Raw genomic sequence first — 21,888 nt, forward strand, 5'->3', positions numbered from 1 at the left:
CTATCGGAAGTTTAAATTGAATGTTGCCAGTTTCTAATTAAAATGTTTAATTACCCTTTTATTCTCAGATTGGCATTTTTTTTAGTCATATCACAATGACACAATCATCTCCATAGTGGGTAAAAAAAAAATCGGTTTATCTCTTTATTTTGAGAAATGTAACTGAGAAATTCTAATGTTTGTTTTTGTTTAATGTTCTTTTTTTCTGCCATATCCTCACTAAATGAATAAATTGATTAATCAACAATGAAATAATAGTTAGTTGCAGCTCTAATTCATGGGTGACAAAACAACATCAGCAAGAGTCTCAACAGTTTCAAAAATAGGGAGAAACCTTTGAGAAGCTGAAGCAGCTGTGCTCCTGTCTTCCACCAGGTGGCAGGAGACTTCTCCTCCACAGTGAGCAAGGCATCAGGCTGCTATTACAACTAGGACCGCGGCGAAGTCAGCCTCAAGTTGGATCTAAACCACAGATGTAATTTGGATGTTCTCATTAATCAACTTAAAACTAACTTCAACTAGGAGTTCATCCCTGAGGGAATCAAATGCAGCTGATTGTTTGATTTAAGAAATTAAATGTGTGGCATTTCATGATTAAAGTGTTCAGATTGTGTTTTTGTCATTATCTGTCTGAGAGTACTGGCAGACAGTATCAGTGCGGACAAATGTAATTACCAGGCACAGATGGTACAATCAATACAATGGATTTGTTATTTCATTTTTTTAAATGTTACATTAAATTAATTGTTACATTATGAAACGTGTTTCTTATTAGTTTTCCCAAACAAAATCTCCTTAAATCGTGATAGGGAGAGGGTCCTCACTTGGGTGGGACAGTTCAATGGGACAGTTGGGGGGCATGTCCGTGTAAGTCATCGGCTGTCAGGTCATCTGGATCGAACACTGTGTTGTGAGCTCGAGCTTCATCGTTGCATATTGATTTGTTTGGTTGTTGTTTTTTTATAACCCTGACAGCAGCTGCGTCAAGTCAAACTGAACAACACCGGAAACCATACTGTTTTTTCCCAACCAGAATGAGTGGTGCGGCCAGCATTCACCGAGAGGGTGTTTTATTTTGAAAGCGCCCAACCGGACGTTTTGTTTCCCCGTTCACGTTGTTTCGACGTGAACGTGAACGCGGGTCCGTGCGGGACGTTTGTGAGAGCAGCAGAGTGCAAACACGCTCCCGCTGCGAAGAAGTTTGCTGCGAGGTTGTACCTGAGTGGATGTTTGCGTTTCTTCTTACTTCTCCACTAGTTTTCCAACTGTTTGTTTTTTGTTGCGTTTTGATGACAGACGCGTGACCTCGAACAGAGTCTGCTGCTGTCAAACTCAACGTTGACATGGAGTTGTTGCACCGACGACGGACGGACTGAGAAGTTTGGGAATTACACCGGCGAGCTGTGACACAACGGACCCTCTTCAGCCACTTTTTAAAAAACAAGTTGTCATAAAACATTTTTTTTAAGCAAAAGACATGCAGAAGTTTAACTCCAGCGGTACCCACGGCAACACGCTGCCCCGGGACGCGGAGCTCCAGCTGCGGTTAGCTGACAGCGGAGGAGCCGGGGACGGGAAGGAGAACGGCGGTGGGAAGCATTTCCTCTCTCCCCCCGAGGAGGAAAACACGTTTTGCACCAAGAGGAAGATGCTCGTCGGTTTGGATGTAATATGCCTTTGTGTCGGTAAGAAGAAGCGTCTTCACCTTCCACTTTAATGTGAATCTGTTATTACACTTGTCAGTTTAAAGCTTTGCATGGACAAGAACTTAAGGTTTTAACATATTTAAAGTACCCGCACGCTACTGTTGATTGCACCCACGCACGTCAGCACGAGCTCCGCGGATCGTATTAACTCAACGGAGGTTATAAGGAGGTGAAACGAAGTTGGCTCGCGGGAGGGAAAACATGTTGCGCATGGGATTTGTAAAAGTTAACCAAGCTGCAAAGCATTTTTCCAGAAGTCAAATGGAAAGTGTTCAAACGGGCTGAAAAACTTTCGGCTCGTTCCCCTCGGTGCACGTGCGGGAGGGGAGGGGGGAGAGAGGGTGGGGTGGGGTGGGGTGGGGGGGCTCAGCTGGCAGCAGCAGAGTTGTCCCGGGAACGATCATCTGTTCCCATGGTAACTCCCAGAGTTCCCGGGAGAAGAACGTGGGAATTGGGATGAAATCATGCTTGTGTTCTCGTGCCGAAAATGACTCCCCTTCCCCGAGCTCTTTGGCCTTCTCTGAACGCAGCATTAGGCCTGACGTACTGGAGGTAATTTACAGTGCTCACATGGAAGGCTGCAGTGCAGTAAAGTAAACCACCAGTTTTCACAAGGAGCTGCAGAAACACGAGTAACAACATGTGGACAGCTAACAACTCAGAGGCCACTGACACAACCATAATAAAGGAGTGCACAAAGTAACGTTTCTTTTACTAATGGAGACTGGATTTGAAAGGCTAATTGCCTGTGTCATGATATAATCTGGACTTTTTGCTTATTTTGTGTAACCAGTCATAAATACCTCAATGGTTCTTATTTGTAATGGAGGAAAACAAGCTTTCAAATGTGTTTTTTTTAAACTTTACAACCGGCAAATAATATGTAGATGAGCAAATTTGTCAAATTAATCATAATTGGCACTATCCATCATATGAATAGATATAATGTGTGATATGACTTGGTCAAATTGTGTTTTGATTCAATATAGTGCAGTGTAATTGTCATTAAGTTAGTTGGGATTACAGCAGTTGTTTGCACTGAGGCAATTACACAGTCCCTCATTATGCCCCCATAATTAATACATTACTGCAATAGTGAGACTGGCAACAAAAAAAAGATTAAAAATCCTGTAGTTAAATGTGTCAAGACCAAAATTAAGAATTATTAGCAATAACATGTTCATAAGTGCCTAGAGTTGCATTAGCATGCAGGGAGTATTTCATTGGTGCCTTGGTGGAACTGATTAATGTGTTTAGTAGTTCAAACAGCATTGCATCTTATTATAGGAGATTTCCATGTGTGTAACCCCAATCAAGCAAGAATGTAGTGACTGAAGCTGTCAGAGAAAACGTAAGGGAGGGGCGGGAACAATAAATCTCTCTTAAATGTCAAACAAATTGGGAATTCCCAGGAAAGTAATGACGTACTTTATTGGTATTTTACTAATACTCCAGTAAAATACCAATAAAGTACGTCATTACTTTCCTCCTCTGTTTGGGCGAAATAAGTGAAATCCTCTGAAAGCCTGCTGTGCTGGACTGTGATATCCGATGAAGCGTTAGATTGTTTTTAACTTCATCAGTTTCGTGTCGTCATCTCACATGACTCCGAGGGAGCATCGGTGTTGTGGTGCGAGCGTTTATTTGGACCGGCAGCAAACACGAGAGAGGCGGAACCTGTCGAGGCAGACTGACAGGTCTCAGCCTTGTTGGCAGTTAAAGCATAGGAAGTACGCCAGTAGACAAAACAACAGTGTGAGGCAGTCAGTTTCATTGCCGTATTATTTTTAACCCCTGCAGGTATGCTATTAGCTGATCACTCAGCAGACTTCTCCCCGGCCTTGTTTTGCATTAGGAAGTGGCCGGCGACCCCAGCATCAGTCAGCACAACGGAGGAAATGGTCGCTCTCAGTTCTCCTCACTGAGCACGCCACTTGCTTTCTCATAATATTGCGAGCCCTGACCCCTCTTATAGCCCTCAAACTATTACAACACTGAGATTGAGTCACTGAGGCCGAGTCACCGAGCCTCAAGCGTGGCAAACCTGAGAGGATTTAGAGCGGAACTCTTGTTATGGATGTTTGATAAGTTGATTTTCGATTTCGCCATTTTCAACATTATAAAAGTATGAGGTTGAGAGTTTTCTCTGCAGCAAATGTAAGGGGCTTTACCGTTTTATCAAAATCAATCAGATGCATTGACAAAAGAGAAAGCATAATATCAAATTAATTAGTATTATATAATGTATTGTTACACTTTTTCTTGCTCCTGGGAATCCAATTCTATGTTCCCGGCTGTCCGGCTGCATCCTGCCTGTCTCTGCTCTGCTAACCATCATGTCAGATATCATCAGACCTGACCTTGACTCATCTGTGGGTAGTCGGCAGTGAATGCCATCACTTAGTGGGGATGAATTGAGCCCTTTATTTAGCAAAATTCTCTTATCTGTGACTAACCCACTTTTCCCCTTAAAATGCCTTCATCAGATTCCCCTCAGACAGTTGACCCGTCGGCATTATTCATCCTGTTAAATGGGGCTCATTCACTACTGTAACTGTGGAATTTTGCCCCGAAGCATCCCATCCTCATTATGTTATCAGTTGAAGAAGGGATTCCACAGTGATCTGAGGTTTCTCCATATGTTTCAGTATTTGCTTCACATTCAAGTGAGTGTCGTGTGGCGTTATGATGAATGGACTTGGATCTGTCTGCTCTGGAATGCTGGGATATGGAGGACATTAACGGAGGCTTTTTCTCTACCTGATCTTACTCTTACTCAACAACTGGGCTTGTCTCACATTGTTGTGTTGTTTATGGCCCTGTTCTGACATGCACATGATGGATGCTGCACAGAGATGGATTGTTCTGGTTCAGCTCAGTGTCAGTAAGTTCCATGTAAGCCGCAGAATGCAAGCGTTTGCTTGCATGTCTGAGTGCGTGTGTGCATTCCTGGTGGGGACTGTAGGGGTTTTTCGGGTGAGACCTGAGAGTATCTGCGCCCCGTGGCTGTATCTAAGACCAAGCGTCCAGCCACCCACAGGTCAGGAGGCATCGGGTGTTTGTCATATCTGCAGAGCATGCAGGGACAGGCCTCCAAGCCTGCACTGCTGTTTCCCTCCATTCACAGGTGGTCCTTATGGTGTAATCACCCCAATAAAGCCCAGTTATTGCCTCTCTTAAGAGTAACTGGGAAATGATTGGAAGTGGCACTTGAAAACCCACTATTAGCTTATACAGCTTAGAGGAGCATTGTGCTTGCCACAAGGCTTGACCTTCTCGTAAAGGTTAATTGTAAAAATGGTTTCACGATTGCACAAGCAGGACATGTTAGACTGGATTAAAGTAACACAAAAGAATATTAAATGATATAATATCCACGCTGTCGATATGTATGCGTGTCTCTATTTAACAAGAAAGCGATTTCATTCTGTAGTAAAAGCAGAACTCGTTTTTGCATGCTATAAAAGGAGAGAACTGGAATCAGTTAATCACTGTGTGTGTGTTTTTGTTCTAGACGTGAAGCAGCATGCCAGGAGGAGAGGGCCGGTATCTACCTAAGTGATCAGAATTTTAAAAGGGCTCCCTTCTTTCAGCTTATCTCCGCTTTTTGCCCGCCTCTCTTTTTCTTCTCTTTTCTTCAGACAAACTCTATTTTGAGACTGAAGGTGTTCCAGCAATATTGCGAGGTGTGTGTGTGTGTGTGTATGTGTGTGCGTGTGTGTGTGAGAGTGATTTACATCTGCATGTGTGTTTTGGGCGGGTTTATGATTCTTGGTTATGTTCACTTGGCAGAGAAAGCTGCCAAGTGAGTGAAACAGCAAGAGGCCAACACGTCACAGCATGTCAGTGTGTGTAGGGCCAGGAATATTAGATTGTCTCCTGTGTGTGTGTGTGTGTTTGCGTGTGTGTGTCTTCATGTGTGCGCACTCATGAGTAAAAGTGTGGGTGTGGGAGTTTGTGTCATCATGGCTGCTAACGCTGACACCCTACTACAGCTGCCATGTGCGTGCTGTTTGTTGACAAATTTGCCGGTCCTGTTTTGCTGAGCGTTTTTAAGGCCCTGATCAAATGCGCTCTGAAGTTATGGAACACACTGGCGTCACTCTGTGGCTGACAGATGGAGAGCCATTAAAAATGGCTCAGTCCAATCATTAGTCAGTGGAAGAAGTGATTTCGCTCCCTCTCTCCCACTCCCTCTCTCTCTCGTTAGTGTGCTTATGCATCTCCTTCCCTTGACAGCAGAGGTTCAGGAATCCATTAGCTGCATCCTTCCTTAGACGGACTCGATGGGCACATGTACTCTGCTGTCAATACGTCGTCCTCCACCCATTAGCACAGCAGAGCCCCTTAGAAATGTCTCAGTTGCCTGAAGGCTGAGGGGCGAGTAAGAGCCTGAATGAGAGGAGGGTGGAAGTGGTGGAGGATCTACAGTAGGGGTCAGAGGTCGGGCCCAGGAGCACCTGAGGGATCTCATCCACAGCTGTCTGTTTATGTCCTATAGTGAGGAGGTAGCTCTGAGAAGGATAGACGGTTCAGACAGCAAAAAGTGTACTTTTAATGAGGCAGCTGCGATCCCCTATTCTGGGACGGTTCCATAAGTGCCCACCTGTACCATCAGCCGTAATGAGTGAACAATGTGTATGCTCTAATCCTCAGTGCGCGTTAGCTAGAATGTTTTTTTCTTACCATCCAAGTTTATACCGGAATCTGACTACAGCCCCCTTGGCGCCATAGCATGGCTACCCATCATCTGGACCATTTTATCTCTGTGTCACATCTCACCTGCTGGAGCCTTCTATGCCTTCAGCCTCTTAAACTCCGCTCTGAAGTTGTTCCAACTGCATGTTCCCCCTGCAAACCAAAACACACTGACAAAACAGCCCTGCAGCCCTCAACCCTTGCCACACATAAAGCACAACCACAATGGGGCCGCTCCGTGCCAAGTACCTCCCCATGCAGTCTCGACCACAGCCCTGTGTCGCTCTCACGTTGCAGACTGCCAGCCCTCATCTCTCCACACACACACACCCTCACCTTCGCACCGCAGAAAACACCAGCGAGCTCCTTTTAAAGTTTCCAAGGTGCATACCAGAGCGGCGGGGCCTTTATGGTCCTGCTGAATCAGACAGACAGACAGACCCACTTCAGACCTCACCACTCTTGCCCTGAACTCCTGAGCCGTGCTCCAGGAAGCAGGTCAGTGAAGTGTGGAGAGAACAGAAGCAGCTGGGGGAAGCATGTCTCCACTGGCCAGCTGTAACAGTAACAGGGGAAGTGGGCGAGCAAAGCTCCGGTGGTGTGCTGGGGGAAGGTAAAGCAATAGAAAGGCAACCGGAAGAAAAGTAGTCTACATGCAGTCTTTTTTTGTTTTGCACATCAAATGTGCCATGATGGATGAAACAGTGGATATCTACCTATAAAGAGGTTGTACGGAATCAAGCAGCAGGTGATGCTGATGGAAGCAGATGGTCAACAAAGGCTGAGACTATTGTCCAACACTGTTGTGGCTCCTCAGTCTCGCTTTCTTCACTGATGAGTCTCTTCATGCCGCCATCAAGGCAGACAAAACAGATGAGTCTCGTCAATCCAGCTTATCATGGAAAAAATGAATGGGAGTGTCAGTGCAGGGGGGGCTACCACTCACCCTCATCCTAGCCCCCCCCAACCCCCCCATACCTGGATTGACGAACAGGAAGAACCACACAGACCTTAATTATGTTTGTGGCGGTTTACGGTTGCCAATCATAATCACAGCCTTAGTGTGGATGACTTCACCTCCTGAATGTTACCTGCCTGACAATACAACAGTCTCTCCGCGTGTCTCTCCGTGTGCTTTTGTGTGCTCGAGCCTGACTGATGGTGCATCCAGCCTCCGCTCAGACTGCCTCATCAAACAAAGGCTTTATTTTTCACTTTGCCCTAAAAGTACCTGACTCAAACGGAATAGTAATTAGATGAAAAGAACAGATCAAGGCTGGCTCATGTGGAGACAGCTTTGTGCAGTTAAAGTCATTATTGCACAAATAATTGTACAAGCTCAACCCAGCCCAACTGGAGGCTGCTCTTTATGAGCATGTTAAGCAGGCTGTCACACTGCTCTGTGTAACGTCTATACAAGGAATGATCACGCTCGCAAAGATTTAAACTATAACACCTCACGGGTTAGTTAGCTTTACTATTTTTATCCTTTTTTTTTATTTTGCAAGGTTGACTTGTAGGTGAACAAGCAGCTTAAAGTTTAGCTGGGAAACATTGGCACTTGTAAGCGGTTGAGGGGCCCAGCAAGGGGGGGACCACTGCTGAAGGGTGCTGTAGGGAGCCTGGCAGGAGCCCAGCCTCCGCCTAGTCCTAAACTGCAGGCCAAATGGACCTGTGTTGACAGGTCACTCGCTACTTGTCCGTCCTCCAGCTCTATCAAAGGGCAAATGTGGAACGAGGCCTGCACAGTCGAACATTATCGGATGTGATGAGGCAGATGGTCATTGCTGTTGCTTAGATATAGCTTCAGGCTGTGTGTCGTGCTAATCTATGAGGATGCGCAGGCTGTTTGTCCGACGGCAGCATCCCCAGCGATTCATTTGGTCTGCGCCAGTGAGGCTGTTTGCCTTAATGCATTTAGGATTGTTTGGCTCTTGCGTGGTTGATTTGGGTTTCTTTTTTTTTTCTTTTTTTCTCGAGGCGCTGGTGGGTTGTTGTTTTTTTCCTGGCGGTTTGTTTGGTTGTCTGTTAGTCTATGTGGCTGTGGGATCGGTCTGTTTGCATCCCAGTGTGGTTTTTTTTTGTGTGTGTTAGTGCGCTGAGTCCGTATGTGTGTTTGGGGATATTGTGCTGGTTGACGTGGGGTCGTGTTTACAGAGCGGGTCCCAGCAGAGCCCAGATCTCTGACCCTCACATTCCAGAACCACCGCTAATCGCCTCCGTCTGCTGTTCTCTGTAGAGAAACCCATCTCTCGTTTGGGTTTTCTCTCACCCAAGCATTACCACCCTCACCCCCCATTTGTCAGTTCTCATGAATTGTAAACCTTTTAGTTTGATCAACATATATTAAGCAATATGACCATAAACCATGTGGATGTGCCCCATTTTGTTGCACTCTGTTTTTAATCACTCTTCCTGTTTTTATTTTTTATTTCTTGCTGTAGGTTGTTGTTGTTCTCCTCTCACAGTGAGCTCATTCTGGGCTGTGGTCATAGATGTGTAAATTAGAACCAGAAGAGTTTCTCAGAATGAGGCTCATATCCCCTCTGCTCTCATTCCTCCTCTTCTCCTCCCTCCCTCCTTCTCCTCTTTCCCCCTTCTTTCTTTCTGTCCCTTTTGACTATTTGAAAGCATTCCTGCTTTGAGTGTCAGGCCCAGCGAGCAGCACATTTTGGCCCGGCTGTGTGAGCCGAGCCACTCCTCTGCCTCCTTTCGGGTCCCCTCGCAGGCCTCGCTGGCCTGGCTTTCTTTTGAGCATGTCTTGGCCAGGTGCAGAGGTTGGCTCACAGCTGCCTGACAGATGATGTTAGGGTCTCTGGAGTGCTTCAGGTCTTGTTGTGAAAACTGTTTTAATGTAGTTGTAAAGCGTCGATGTTGACTGTGACACGGGAGCTTGTTATTTGTATAGGATTGCGTAGATACTCAATAGCTTTGCGTGCGGTCAGCACCATCGCTGTGTTTTTTTATTTATTGTACAGCATTTTCGGGTCAGGTGGAGTTGATTTATTTTATTGAGAACAAACAGCTTTGCCACAGTGGAGTGATCTTTGGTCTGCGGCCATTAGTAGAGAGTCTGTATGTGGACTTCATGCAAGAATGAGGGAAAAAAACACAAGCCATCTGCAACTGGCAGGTCTGAGGTCATAAAACATGCCTCTATCTGGCTCAGCACTTCATGGATCCCATTAGACCTCCACATGTATTGAAAATGATCCCATAAAAAGTCCATGTTCCTACTGTAACCGCAGAGTGTTTGCTCCTTAATGGAGAATCCGTCCATTACCTCTCTACCAGCGCAGCAGAATATTGATTATTGAGACAGGACCGTCCATATTGTGGAATCTGACGAGGACACAGAGAAAGCCTGTTAATGGGTGGTATGGAGAGCAATATTTGCCACAAACGTGACCCCATTACCACCAGTTAATTCATGGCAGGATAAATGTCAAATGCTGTAATTGCAACATTTCAGCACACAAAGATCCCCCCCAAATTATGACCATAAAACGAAATATTAGAAGAAAATACAGCATGTATAAAAATGGCTTACAAATCTCTGCCAGCCATTCTATATTAGTCGCATGCTCCACTGGCCATAAAAATCCTGAACCAACCCTGCGTTACTCATCAGCTCACCTGCATAAAATGCACACACATCTCTTAACCTTTGTATGATGAGATGTTTTGTTCATGACTCATCGACAGTCTGCCTCTTTTCTTCCTTTCTCAGTTTTTCTATTAATCCATATGATGAGAACCAGTGATTGTGAAATCAGTCAATTTTAACTTTCCTCCCTCCAATCAATGGTTTAATATATCTTTATAGATATAACTTGCATTATATATGATTAAAATAAATTATATATGTTTTTCTTTTCCTTTGGATCTTAACAATAATACATTGATTACAATGCATAGTGTCAATTATTTTGTCATTTTGCTTTATCATGCTCACACACACATATGGCACAATCAGTGTCCCCACTTCTGATATACTGACACACACACACACACGCACGCACGCACACACACACACACACACACACGTTCACATTGGGAGACTTGTCAATCCAGCAAGGTGCGACTGTCATCTGTGAGTTGGAGGGTTTGTCAGTTAAAACGTATTTCAAATGTAAAAGTTATTACATTATAACCAAATAAAAAAAATAAAAAAAATCCACAACCACCCACTCAGTCTGAACCGGAGATGAACCAGATGATATCTACAGGTCTCCACCAAGGTATGACATACACAGATAAGAGGATTACGACAGAGATTAAGAGATGTGTGTGTCTGCATATTATGCAGGTGGCAGAAAGGAACCAGGAAACTATATTTCAGGAAATTCATTTAATAAATAACTTTCCCCAAAGTATTTATCTAATACACATTAAGAACACCTTAACTAACTATGGTGGCAACCAGGAGCCACAAAATTCAACTAACAGCATAAGATTTGACTACAGAATCCATCTTTTCAATAGTTTTCTGTCTGTCTAAAAGAGATAGCACCTGTACATGTTGCATGTATGTAGGTATGTGTGAGGAGACGCCTGTAGACGTGGCAATGAATGAGATGTATGAGAGATCGGGGTCAGATGAGAGGTGTTTCCTATCTCTCTCTCTTTGTTGGCGTCACAGGCTCTGCTATCTGCCTGCAATGTGTTTCCCTCCCTCGCTTTCTTACCGAGGCCTCTCCTAAATTATATGGAAGTGGGCTGACTTTTATCTGTGTTTTGTCTCTCTGCTAGGGCAGCATGACTTTGACGGCGGAGGTCACAAACACACTTTTGACTACAGCACAGCGTCTTTAATCAGCACACAGCTGTTGAGTTGCCTCCTCGTGTGTTTTCTGCGCTGATAGCCTCAAACCTATAGATTACATGCTTGTTATCCTTTATCAGCCCAGTGAGGCTGAAAAAGCGGTATGGTTGTGTGGTCGTGATAGCAAACACGTGGAATACTAAAACCGAAACGGAGATAATGTGGCCGAATCTTAAAGTGGACACCTCGAGCGGGTCAGGTATTCATGCCCTGCCCTTTTTGTCGGTTAATAAATGTTGATTCCGTTATGCCGCAAGACATGTTCGCCATTGTTTGTGCTCGAGTGTGTATTTGTGTGCCGTTCCTGTTGCCTGATTTTTCGTGTGCGTATCCTGTGCACAACAGTCACGTAGTCAGAGAGATCTACTGGCGAGAGCAGTGTTTTGGCCTGCGTGCGTTCCAGCCAACCAGCAGGCCTGGGATGACAGGAAGAGGCACAGAGGTTAATGATTAGTCCCATGTTCTCGCCGCATTCCACGGGGTGACGAGGGGACATGGGATACATGCAGCGCCGAGGAATGGAGCGGGCTTTCACAGGGCTGTTGGTCATTAGTTTCAAGCAACAACACGAAAGCAAACCTCTGCAGCTATAGGGGACACAAACGCACCACATCCGTTTCTGTCACCATTAAAAAAGTTGCACAACTGTTACTCGGTGAACTTTTCCCATCAGACTGTGAGGTTTGTTTGCTTCAGTGGGTCGGACCTTGACCCACTTTCAACCGATACGGACTTTATTTTTTAGAATTAGTGACCAGCCAGGGAGCATAGCAAGCACATTTATGGGACCATCGTTGTTCATGGATTGAACTAAAAGTCAATGTTTTACAGTAGAACAAAAGCATCTTTGTTAACAACTATCTAGCTCTTCCTACAATGGGTTTATTGTCCTTATTCTTCTATGTAACATGCCTTCTCATCTTCTCCCTCCTGTCTCATCTTAATTCTCCTCTGTCATGTCCATCTCCTCGTCCGTGTGTCTTTCTGTGTCTGTCATCCCTCCTTCTCCCCGCTCCTCCTCCGATGGAAGCAGCTATGTGAGGAATGCCTCATCCTCAGGGAATCTGGACATCATGTCACCAGATGACTGATGTCCTCTATAGCTCCTTCCCTCGTGCGTCTGCGAGGCCCCCCTTCACGTTAGCCCACTGTACCCACTATCTCTGAGATCGATGTTTCACAGACATTCATCAAGCCATCTTTTGTTTTGTGTTTTGTGTGTTTTTTTGTTTGTTTTCCCGTCTGCTTACCCTCCCTTTCTCTCCCACATCTCATCAGCGTCCATCCCATTCTTTGCGTGTGAGTTGAAGGCAGTGACTCCGTACAGGCGAGGCTTCTTCTGCGGAGACTCCAGCATCACCTATCCCTACGTGGCGAGGGAGGCCATCCCCGACAGCCTGCTCATTGCTGGTGGTATAGCCATCACTGGCCTAACGGTAAGACAATAGTAACCATCGGTTCAAGTTGTCATCACTACAATGTGGTGTTACGGATGTGGTTTTAAGACTAAAGCAAATATACTTCCACTGTTTACTTAATTACTTATCGTGACCGTTAATCAGTTCCTCTTGTCATACTTCCTTCTCAGATTGCGCTGGGCGAATGCTACCGGGTGCGTTTCCGAGGTGTGAACTCACGGGCTTTTGTCCGAAACTGCTACGTCTCATGCCTCTACAAGGAGCTGGGAAGCTTCATGTTTGGTTGCTGCGTGGGTCAGTCTCTCACCAATATGGCCAAGCTAAGTGTGGGGCGCCTGCGACCCAACTTCCTGTCCGTCTGTAACGTCACATACGCGTCCATCAACTGTAATCCGGGCAGCTACGTGTCCCAGGTCACCTGCCGGCAGCCTAATGCGAAGATGGTGGAGGAAGCAAGGTGTGTGTGTGTGTGTGTGTGTGTGTGTGTGTGTGTGTGCACACATTGCTCTGAATTGATTTGGGTTGTTTGCTTAGGGTGGAGTATAAAGTAGCTTGAGTCATACGGTTAATGTGTAACCTTCGGCATCTTTTATTGATCTTCTCTTTCAGGAAGTCTTTTTTTTCCGGCCATGCTTCCTTCGCAATGTACACCATGCTCTACTTGGCAGTAAGTCACATCTGTTTTAAACATACACAAACAATAGACTCCTGGAATGTGACCTTCACGTTCACCTGAGTTTGTGTGGTGTAATTACAATAGTCGGTGCTGTGTTTACAATGTTGGGGGAACATTACCACTCTCAGTTTCATTTCACTTATTAGAGACAACACCAATCCGTAGAGGCCGAGAGCGCTGTGTGCAACCATTAAGGAGATAAGCTAATTAAAACGTGCGCAAACACACACCAACGCATGTGCTGTTAAATATATATTCACACTTCCTGATCACGAGGGAGGAGATCTTTGAGAGCAGCAATTCTCTGAAGGCATCCTGCTCCGAGCTGAGAGAGCTGGTGAGGCAGAGAGACAGGGAGGAGGGGGGGGGGGGGGGGGGGGAGAGGGGGGAGGCGGTTTAGAGAATGAGGAAGAATGTTTTTCCACGGGGAACATGAATAGATGAAGAGGCTACGCAGACAGAGGAGGCCTTGTTGTGGGTCTCATTTAGAGGAGGGGGTGGAGAGCTGAATATGCCTGCTGAGAGATCGACAGGCTTCTTTCAGCAAGAACCCCCCCCACACATTCACACACACACACACACACACACACACACACACACACACCCCACCCTCCTCATCATCTTTCTCTTTCTCCCACACTGCACTGGCCCAGTCATCATGGGCGCATTTCGGGAGAGAATGGACAGTTCGAGGGAGACAAAAGCACACTATTAACCATAAAATGTCCACGTCCCCCGTGTATTCCCCCTCATTATCCCTTACATTATAGTTGTGCCATGCATAGCTCAAATTAATGAAACGTAGTGAGGATGTTGCTGTGCAAAATTCAAAGGGGAGAAAAGGAAAATCACCGCCTCTCCTATTTGCATTTGTGCACTATAGAAGTCCAAATGAAAAGCAGCTCCTCTCCGACCAGAGAGAGACAAACAAGGATGAGTAGTTGGAGGCTGAATAAGAGGGATAAAAGGGTGAAGTGCTGACGGGAAGGAGTGGTGTAAGAATAACAAGGACCTCAGTGTTTGCTCCTCCTGCTTCTCTCCACGTCCATTGTTTTCTCCACAACACACTGCAGGCACAAACACACAGCCTCGCATGCAAGTTTGCTGCTGGCAGACATGGAGATATCCTGGAGGGATCGTGTCAGACCTGTAGCTACACGCCACTCGGACCGTGGCCAGCTGCTCGTGTTTAAGGCAGGAACAGTGACACCTGCTCTTATTTGGGCTAGGAGAGAGAAAGAGAGAGAAGGACCCGGTGAGGGTCGGCCTCACCGCAGGAATGTAGGCCACGTGCTCCCCAGTAGGTAACGGGTCCAGACAGACCTCCGGCCTCCTCCACGGAGCTAGCCGTGCATCTGCATCACGCTCGCCCAGTGACCCCATTTTTACCGACACAAACATCTATTCAGTACTGCAGCGTGGAGGCAGGAGATGAGGATGAACAAAAGGAGGAAATGGGGTTTGGATAGTGTTAATGGACTCTTGCCAAGCCTCTCTTCCCCCTCTGGGAAGCAGACTGAGTGGATGTCCGATGTGTCTATTAAAGGTCTCTGCCTGCGTTTATAGAACTGGAATTGTAAAATGTGATTATCAGTTTTTGTGGGGCATACATTCACTTTTCTGTAGTAATTTTAAAGTCAGTCACTGTAATAACAATATTCTTATTTCTTGCAGTTCTACCTGCAGGCGCGGTTGTCATGGCGAGGAGCTCGTCTGCTGCGCCCACTGATACAGTTCCTCTTAGTGATGATCGCCATCTACACCGGCCTGAGCCGCATCTCTGACTACCGCCACCACCCCACCGACGTCCTCACAGGCTTCATCCAAGGGGGGATCACTGCATACTGGGTGGTACGTCGAAAAATCACCGCTGTCTAAATAATCTTCAATGGCAGTTATCTCCGTCTTCACAGGATTTGTCTCTCTTTTGGCCGAGTTAACTTAAACAATAGGCTCTCTCCCTCGTTTTCCCCACTCTGATCCCTCGTTGTGTTTCTAAACAGCGAGTGATTGACAGCACGTGTGTGGTCCGTGTATCTTTGCTGACATGTTGTGTGTCTGTGTCTGCAGGCCTTCTACATCTCCTCCATGTTTAAGCCCTGCGCCCGTCCGGACCTGTCTCCCACCAGCATGTCCCTGGAGAGTCCACTGTCCAGCCAGCAGACCGTCTGTTAGCAGGCCCACGCGATCATCCTCGGAGTCGGAGGACAAGAGAAGATGGACGTCAGATAGACAGGGTGAATGTCAGATAGCACAGGTGGGGAGTTTTTAAAGAAAGGGAATCATTCTAAGAGAAGGATCAAAGCGTACAATCTAACACTAGCTCTCACGGGCGTACTGACACACACACATTCACACAGTAATCCAATGTTCACACACTCACACATGTGAAATACAATAAGCACATTTGACTGCAAGTCAAACCCGTCCAGTGAAAAGAACTGCATAGAAATATTACAGATATTTTTTTATATATGATAAGAAAAAAAAAATCAAATAAAAAATGTCTATTTTTCAAGAGGATTTTTTTTTTTTTAGCTGCTAATGTTGATGGTTTTCTTCTGTGATGGAGGTGTTTGGTCAGTGCAGTTAGTTCACTTTCATAGCAGAACTGGTGCTTCTTTGGTCTTTGGTGAGAGAGGAGAAAGAAAAGAAAAAAAAACACTAGCCTCCTCTTTGTTTTTGATCTTGTGCTTGGCTTGGAAAGCATCGGCCAGCAGCTGTGAACTGAGACCATTAGACCTCAGATGCAAAGACAGCTTTGTAGCATGATAAGGAACAAGCACTGGCTTCAACCTCTAACAATCTGTACCTTCTGATGTGCCAACGCTCTAATCAGACTGCCCTGCGTCGCTATGACTAAACAATAACCTGTAAGCAAAGCAACAAAAACAACACAGTATTTGAGCTGTAATACAATGTTATCTTTCTTTTTGTCTAACCACGGTAGTAATGACGAGGCATCTGACCAAGTAGCTTCCCTTCCTCACCTACTACCACGTTTCTGTACTAACCACTTTGACTGTGTCTCAGAGGTGGACGTTTGACTGAATTTTGTAACCTTTGCCCCCCCCCCCGGACTCCAATCTCTGAGCTGCACCTTGATTTATGCCACTCTTGACAGGAGAGGCAACGGGGCCCTCCTGTGCATCCTTATTAATAGCACTTGAACGTACATAATGGAACCTGTCTCATTGTAATCAATATTATATATTTTATCACACGTTTTGAATAATCAGTGTTTATTTTTGTTCATGTCCGACTCATACTGTTTTTTTTTTTTTTTGCTTTTCTTGAAATGATAATTATTCAAATTGAATGTAAATAGCTATGGCATTTTATAAACCACACAGAATTTCAAAAGTATTAGTTCCAGTTTTTGGACAGTTTTTACATGTTTATTAAGTGTTTGTATTTACGTTTGTGTCAATCAGGTACGGAGAGTTACTATTGTATCTATTGTAACAACTAGACTGAGCCACAGATATTATCAGAAAGCTATATTTTTTGTGATCCCAGTTATTGTTATCCGTTTGTTTTGTCTGTGAATGCCAGAAAGGCAGAAATAACCACTGTACTCAAACAAAACCAAACCAATAAAAATGAATGTTGAATGTTTTTAACTTCTTCACTCCTCTATTCTTTATTTTTTAATGCATTTAAAACAAAAACAACAACAATGAGAAGTAATTCCCCAACAGACGCACATGTGACCTCAGTGTCACAATATTTACGTCGGCTCGGTTGTCTCTGGCTGCTCACATGCAGCAGTTGGTAAAATAAGCCATTTAGCCATTCATAAGTCAGTCCGCATAGAGCCATTATTATCTTTTTTCAGAAACGGGATACCAGACTGTGAGGAGGTAAGAAAATCTGGGCTGGAACAAAAAGTAAACACTGAAATGATAAGTGATTTAACCTCTTGTTTTGTTTGGAGGCTTCCACTCCAGTGTCTCTCATTGCATTGCTGTCTTTCTCTTCCTCCTCGCTTTCCCCCCTTTCTCCCAGGCTTTTTGAGTGCAGCGGAGCATGATGGGCTGTTACGGGGGGCCATGCTACCATGGAGATGCTTAGCCAGATACAGGTTGGTGCGTCTGAGGCGTTTCCTTTCATGCTTTTTTCTTTCTTTCTCTCTCTCCGAACCACTTCCAGGCAGACGGAGGGAAATAACAAAGCAAATCAGACGGAGGGGTGCTGAGGTAAGGGGGACAAAAACTGGTCCAGTGATGAAGGGATGGAGTAATGGAGCAGTTGGCAGAACAGATGGGGCGGTGGATACAGGAGAGAGATAGAGTGATGGGTGTGGGGTGTCAGGGTGGGAAGGAATGTGATTGTGGTTTTTAGGCCTGTTTTGTTTCATAATACTGTAACCAAGGAGACGCGTTTCATTCCTGAGCAACGTATATGAGCCTGTGCTCGTGTGACAGGTTCTTGTCTCTGCCGCCGCGCTGCCTTGTTATTGTCTCGTGGTTAGGTGTGTGTGACTGAGGCCCAGCTGAGTTGCCCTTACACACCCTGTCAAACATGACATCTCGTTTACACTGTGACTGGCGTCCTCCTCGCCAACCCTACCGGCCCTGATGGGAATGAATGGGGGTCGACAAGCAGAGGCACATTGTGTATGTTCAGATTACTGAGGTCCGGGCAGGGGGGGCTTCATTATTTACACTGCTGCGACTGTGCACACAGTAGGAACAGTAGCCCGGCACTGTGATCATTTAAGGGGGGGGGGTTTGACCTTACCTCAACAGGTGAAAGCCATTACTGGCCACACGCCTCACAGAGCAAGAGAACTAAACGCACTTTCTCCCTCCTCCTCCTCATACTGAACTTTGGGGAATTCCTTGATAAGATTAGGATTTCTGTGAGATTGGACAGGTGCAAAAATAGCAGGGCAGATGCTGGATTGGCTGATCCAGATCAAAACACAGGATGAGTGTACGGCGGAAGGCACGTAGCCTGTCTGGGAATCTATCCATGTCTGTGGAAATGACACTTGTAGTTGGTAGTGGTGGAGGGGGGGGGGGGGGGGGGGGGGGGGGGTGTCTGACATTGATACCATCGTTGAGAAATTTGCACCTCGGCCAGATTTCATTTGCCGTCCTCTGCCCTTTCCCCCACAGCCCTCACAAAGTTCAACCTATCTTTGTTTATTACCAAGTAAATGCTGCTCAAGGCTGTGAATCGATTCAGCTGCGAAGAGGAAAAGAAATTTCCTTGTAAATGAATTTGTGTTAAGTAAGAGCCTTCTCGCTGTGGGTCTCCGAGGCATTACAGACGTAGTCTCTGGAACTCGGCTGGCCTTTTATCCAACTGAAGTCCATTTCTTAATAGAATTAAAAAGGATTAATGGGCTCTTTAGTATGCTCAAGTTCAAGCTTGCTCCCCCAGCCTGAACTATATGCATATTTCTAAATCTCCTGTAGTAATTACTCAGTGAATACACTAGCTGCAGCCATTAGGACTGCAAGTGGGCGCATTGTGTCCCGATAGGAGCCTGAGAAAAGCATTAGTTTGCATGTTCCTGCTTAGATAAATCATTCCTGCCTCCCCTGTCTTCTCCCGCTGCTCTCCGGGGATTAGGATGTTTCAATAAGCCACACCGGCTCATTGAATAAGCACAGAGATCAACCCCAAAGCTGACGTACTAAGACCTGGCGGGGAACCACAGGTGGAATGGCAAGCGACCGTCTCTGCCAAATGGGGAAACCTTGTTGTTCGCTTTGTGTAGGTGTGTGACGTTTGTGCATTTCATAATACATACCTCATTTATCAGGCCAGCATACGTGGTACGTGCAGATTAGATAGCACATATATTATCTGATGAGGACAGTGTCACTGTCCTATCTGATGAAGACGGCATCACTGAGCACGTCGAACCAGGTGTGTCCTCCACCCACACGTGCTGTTCCGGCCAGCTGAGGCTGCATCATATTGTTTTTAATGTATATTGTTGAAGCGCGTATGAATTATGAATAAGATGCAGGAGGAGACGGGATGAGAGGCTCACATTTGAGTTGTGATGTATGCCAGCGTGATGAAATGTTCCCGGAAGAGTAACTAAAATGTCACAGCTGCGTCAACTCATAGAACACACTTTTCTGTGTCTACCTCTCATTTAATTGGGGGACTATGTTTTGTTGAAAAGACCTTTTCCTCACCAGCCACATATGGCCAGTCATGACAAACAGCAAATTGGGCAGAAAACACACCACTATTTACTATCTGAGAGGTCATATTGCTGTCTTTGTGGGGGCGAAGTGTTACGAAAGTGCAATACAACGGGAAAGGTTACCTGATAAGACCTGGCGCCGCGGCGCGTGGTGTTTATTTTAGTGTCGGGGCGAAATGTTTAAGTGACCTTAGCTACCTGCAGCCTCTCTTTGTTGAGCATTCAGCCGGTGATGCGTCTCTGTTCTCTCTCTGTCACCTGTAAAACAAACCAGAGGTAAACACATTTTCAGGCACACGGATAAAACCTGACAGGTAAAGATTTGTTAGGATCATAGCAGGCGAGTTAGACTTTGACATAACATTCTTCAGTAAAACAAGCTTATCTACCAGAACACAGACAAGACACGTTGTCGATAGAGACACCGAACCACTTTGCTTGTATTGTGCGGTCTTGAAGGATGAGAGATGTCTGGCGTGTGTCTGTGTGTTTATGATTGTTCCATAACCTGCTGAGGGCAGACTGGAATGCAAAAACAAGATCGCGGGAATAAAAAACAATAGTTAGCGACCGCCGTGGAGCGGTGGGAGGACGATCCCGGGTTCCAAGGTCAACAAGCTAAGCCTCCCGCAACACACATTCGCATGTCGTGGTAATGTAATTGTGTCATGACACCGTGTTGACACAAGCTGGGGAATCATGAAAACAGCCCATTCGTCACTTAAGCAACCCCGCGGTAAATTACTCAAGGGAACCTCGTGAAGTTAAACGTAAACAACCGACCTCGGCACACGGAGATGGCCTCATAAGTGATTTGTCTTGAGAGAACGCGTCTCTGATGTGTATAAATGGGTCAGCCTATTAGATGGTGTAGGAGCAGAGCTTTACCGCCACAGATATAAACAGATGTATATAAGAAAAGGAAGTGGTCATGGGGGTGGTTGGTTCGTGGACTATGGTTTTGAAGATTGGAGTTCGGCATTTCGGCCGTCGCCATCTTCTTCTGAACAGAAGTGACCATATTTGGACTGCAGAGGAGCGCAATCTAGCTCCTGGTGCAAAGTTGGCTTCCATAACTCGAGGTAAACCTAGTGAAGTGGACGTAGTCATCGTGACGCACGGTAGATCCAGAACCAGGATTGCTGCAGTAAAGTGAGAGGTTTTCTAAAAGACCTCCGCTGCTCTGCAACATTCCACAGGAACAACTAACATCAACAAAATGAAAGCTTCTCCTAGTATATATGACTGCATACGATGGTTGTGCACCGTTTTAATGCAACTTTCATAGTAATGTCACCTCTGAACAGATGGAGCAGACCTAAGTATGACAGGAAAGGGGAATGTTGGCGAAGGTTCTGCTGGGTCCCATCCATCCATCCATCCATTTTCTACCGCTTATCCTGTATTTTAGGGTCACGGGGTGGGCTGGAGCCGATCCCAGCTGTCATTGGGCGAAGGCAGGGTACACCCTGGACAGGACGCCAGTCTATCACAGGGCCAACATGTAGAGACAAACAACCATTCACACTCACATTCACACCTACGGGCAATTTAGAGTCATCAATTAACCTATCCCCATCCTGCATGTCTTTGGACTGTGGGAGGAAGCCGGAGAACCCGGAGAGAACCCACGCTTACACGGGGAGAACATGCAAACTCCACACAGAAGGAATCGAACCCAGGACCCTCTTGCTGTGAGGCGAGAGTGCTACCCACTACACCACCGTGCAGCCCCTGCTGGGTCCCAAGCTGCTCAATTGTTATTGGAGCACAGAGCAAAAAGGGGTGGGACTTAGGATGGGTCAAGGCTGCTGCTCAGGTAAAGTAGTCTTGCTTGAAATTTGCCATACATTTCCAGATTACATAACTTGTCTCCTTGCTGTATAAGGCCGTCGGCCAATGCGTTTGTGTCTTAAAGGTTAAGTAGGTCATTTGGAAAAACCATAGAGATTTTGACTTTGAACGCATCGCTGAACCGTAAAAGTCCTGCACCCTTCGTTCAGAAATCCGGCCCGACGTTTTTGATTGGACAAGGTTTTTACAGTCCTGCCACGGCCACAGATGACATTTTTTAAATGTTTTTATGTCAGAGTCCTCGTAGGCTGTGTTACGAGGATTTCAAGTGATGACCTACTCTGCCTTTAATCATTTACACTTGCAATGCTGCAGTACATCAGAGAGCCAATGAAAGGTGCTTGTTGGAGCAGGAGCCTGTTAAACACAGTGCGTGCCTTTCTCTTTCTGCTGTGTTTGCATGTGTGTGTCTGTGTTTACATCCTTTCATCTGCACTTTTCTGCATGTTAGTGCAATGAAAGCTTAGTTTAATGAGCATGCACGAAGCAGACACCTGAAACTACTCCTGTAATTTCTCGTCATGAATGAGGAGGACTAT

At 45.8% G+C, this 21,888-nt stretch overlaps 1 protein-coding gene across 1 annotated transcript; it reads left to right on the forward strand.

The window, feature by feature from the left end:
- The first annotated feature begins 1,172 nt into the window (after window positions 1-1,172).
- ppap2d (phosphatidic acid phosphatase type 2D) lies at window positions 1,173-16,941 on the forward strand. Its single transcript, XM_084036365.1, has 6 exons — window positions 1,173-1,685; window positions 12,508-12,665; window positions 12,818-13,104; window positions 13,257-13,314; window positions 14,998-15,174; window positions 15,394-16,941. The coding sequence occupies exons 1-6, from the start codon at window positions 1,478-1,480 to the stop codon at window positions 15,496-15,498; spliced, it is 993 nt and encodes a 330-aa protein (XP_083892491.1). The 5' UTR covers window positions 1,173-1,477; the 3' UTR covers window positions 15,499-16,941.
- Window positions 16,942-21,888: the final 4,947 nt, after the last annotated feature.

This window comes from Eutrigla gurnardus (genome assembly GCF_963514095.1).
Source record: "Eutrigla gurnardus genome assembly, chromosome: 20".
NCBI classification, from domain to species: domain Eukaryota; kingdom Metazoa; phylum Chordata; class Actinopteri; order Perciformes; family Triglidae; genus Eutrigla; species Eutrigla gurnardus.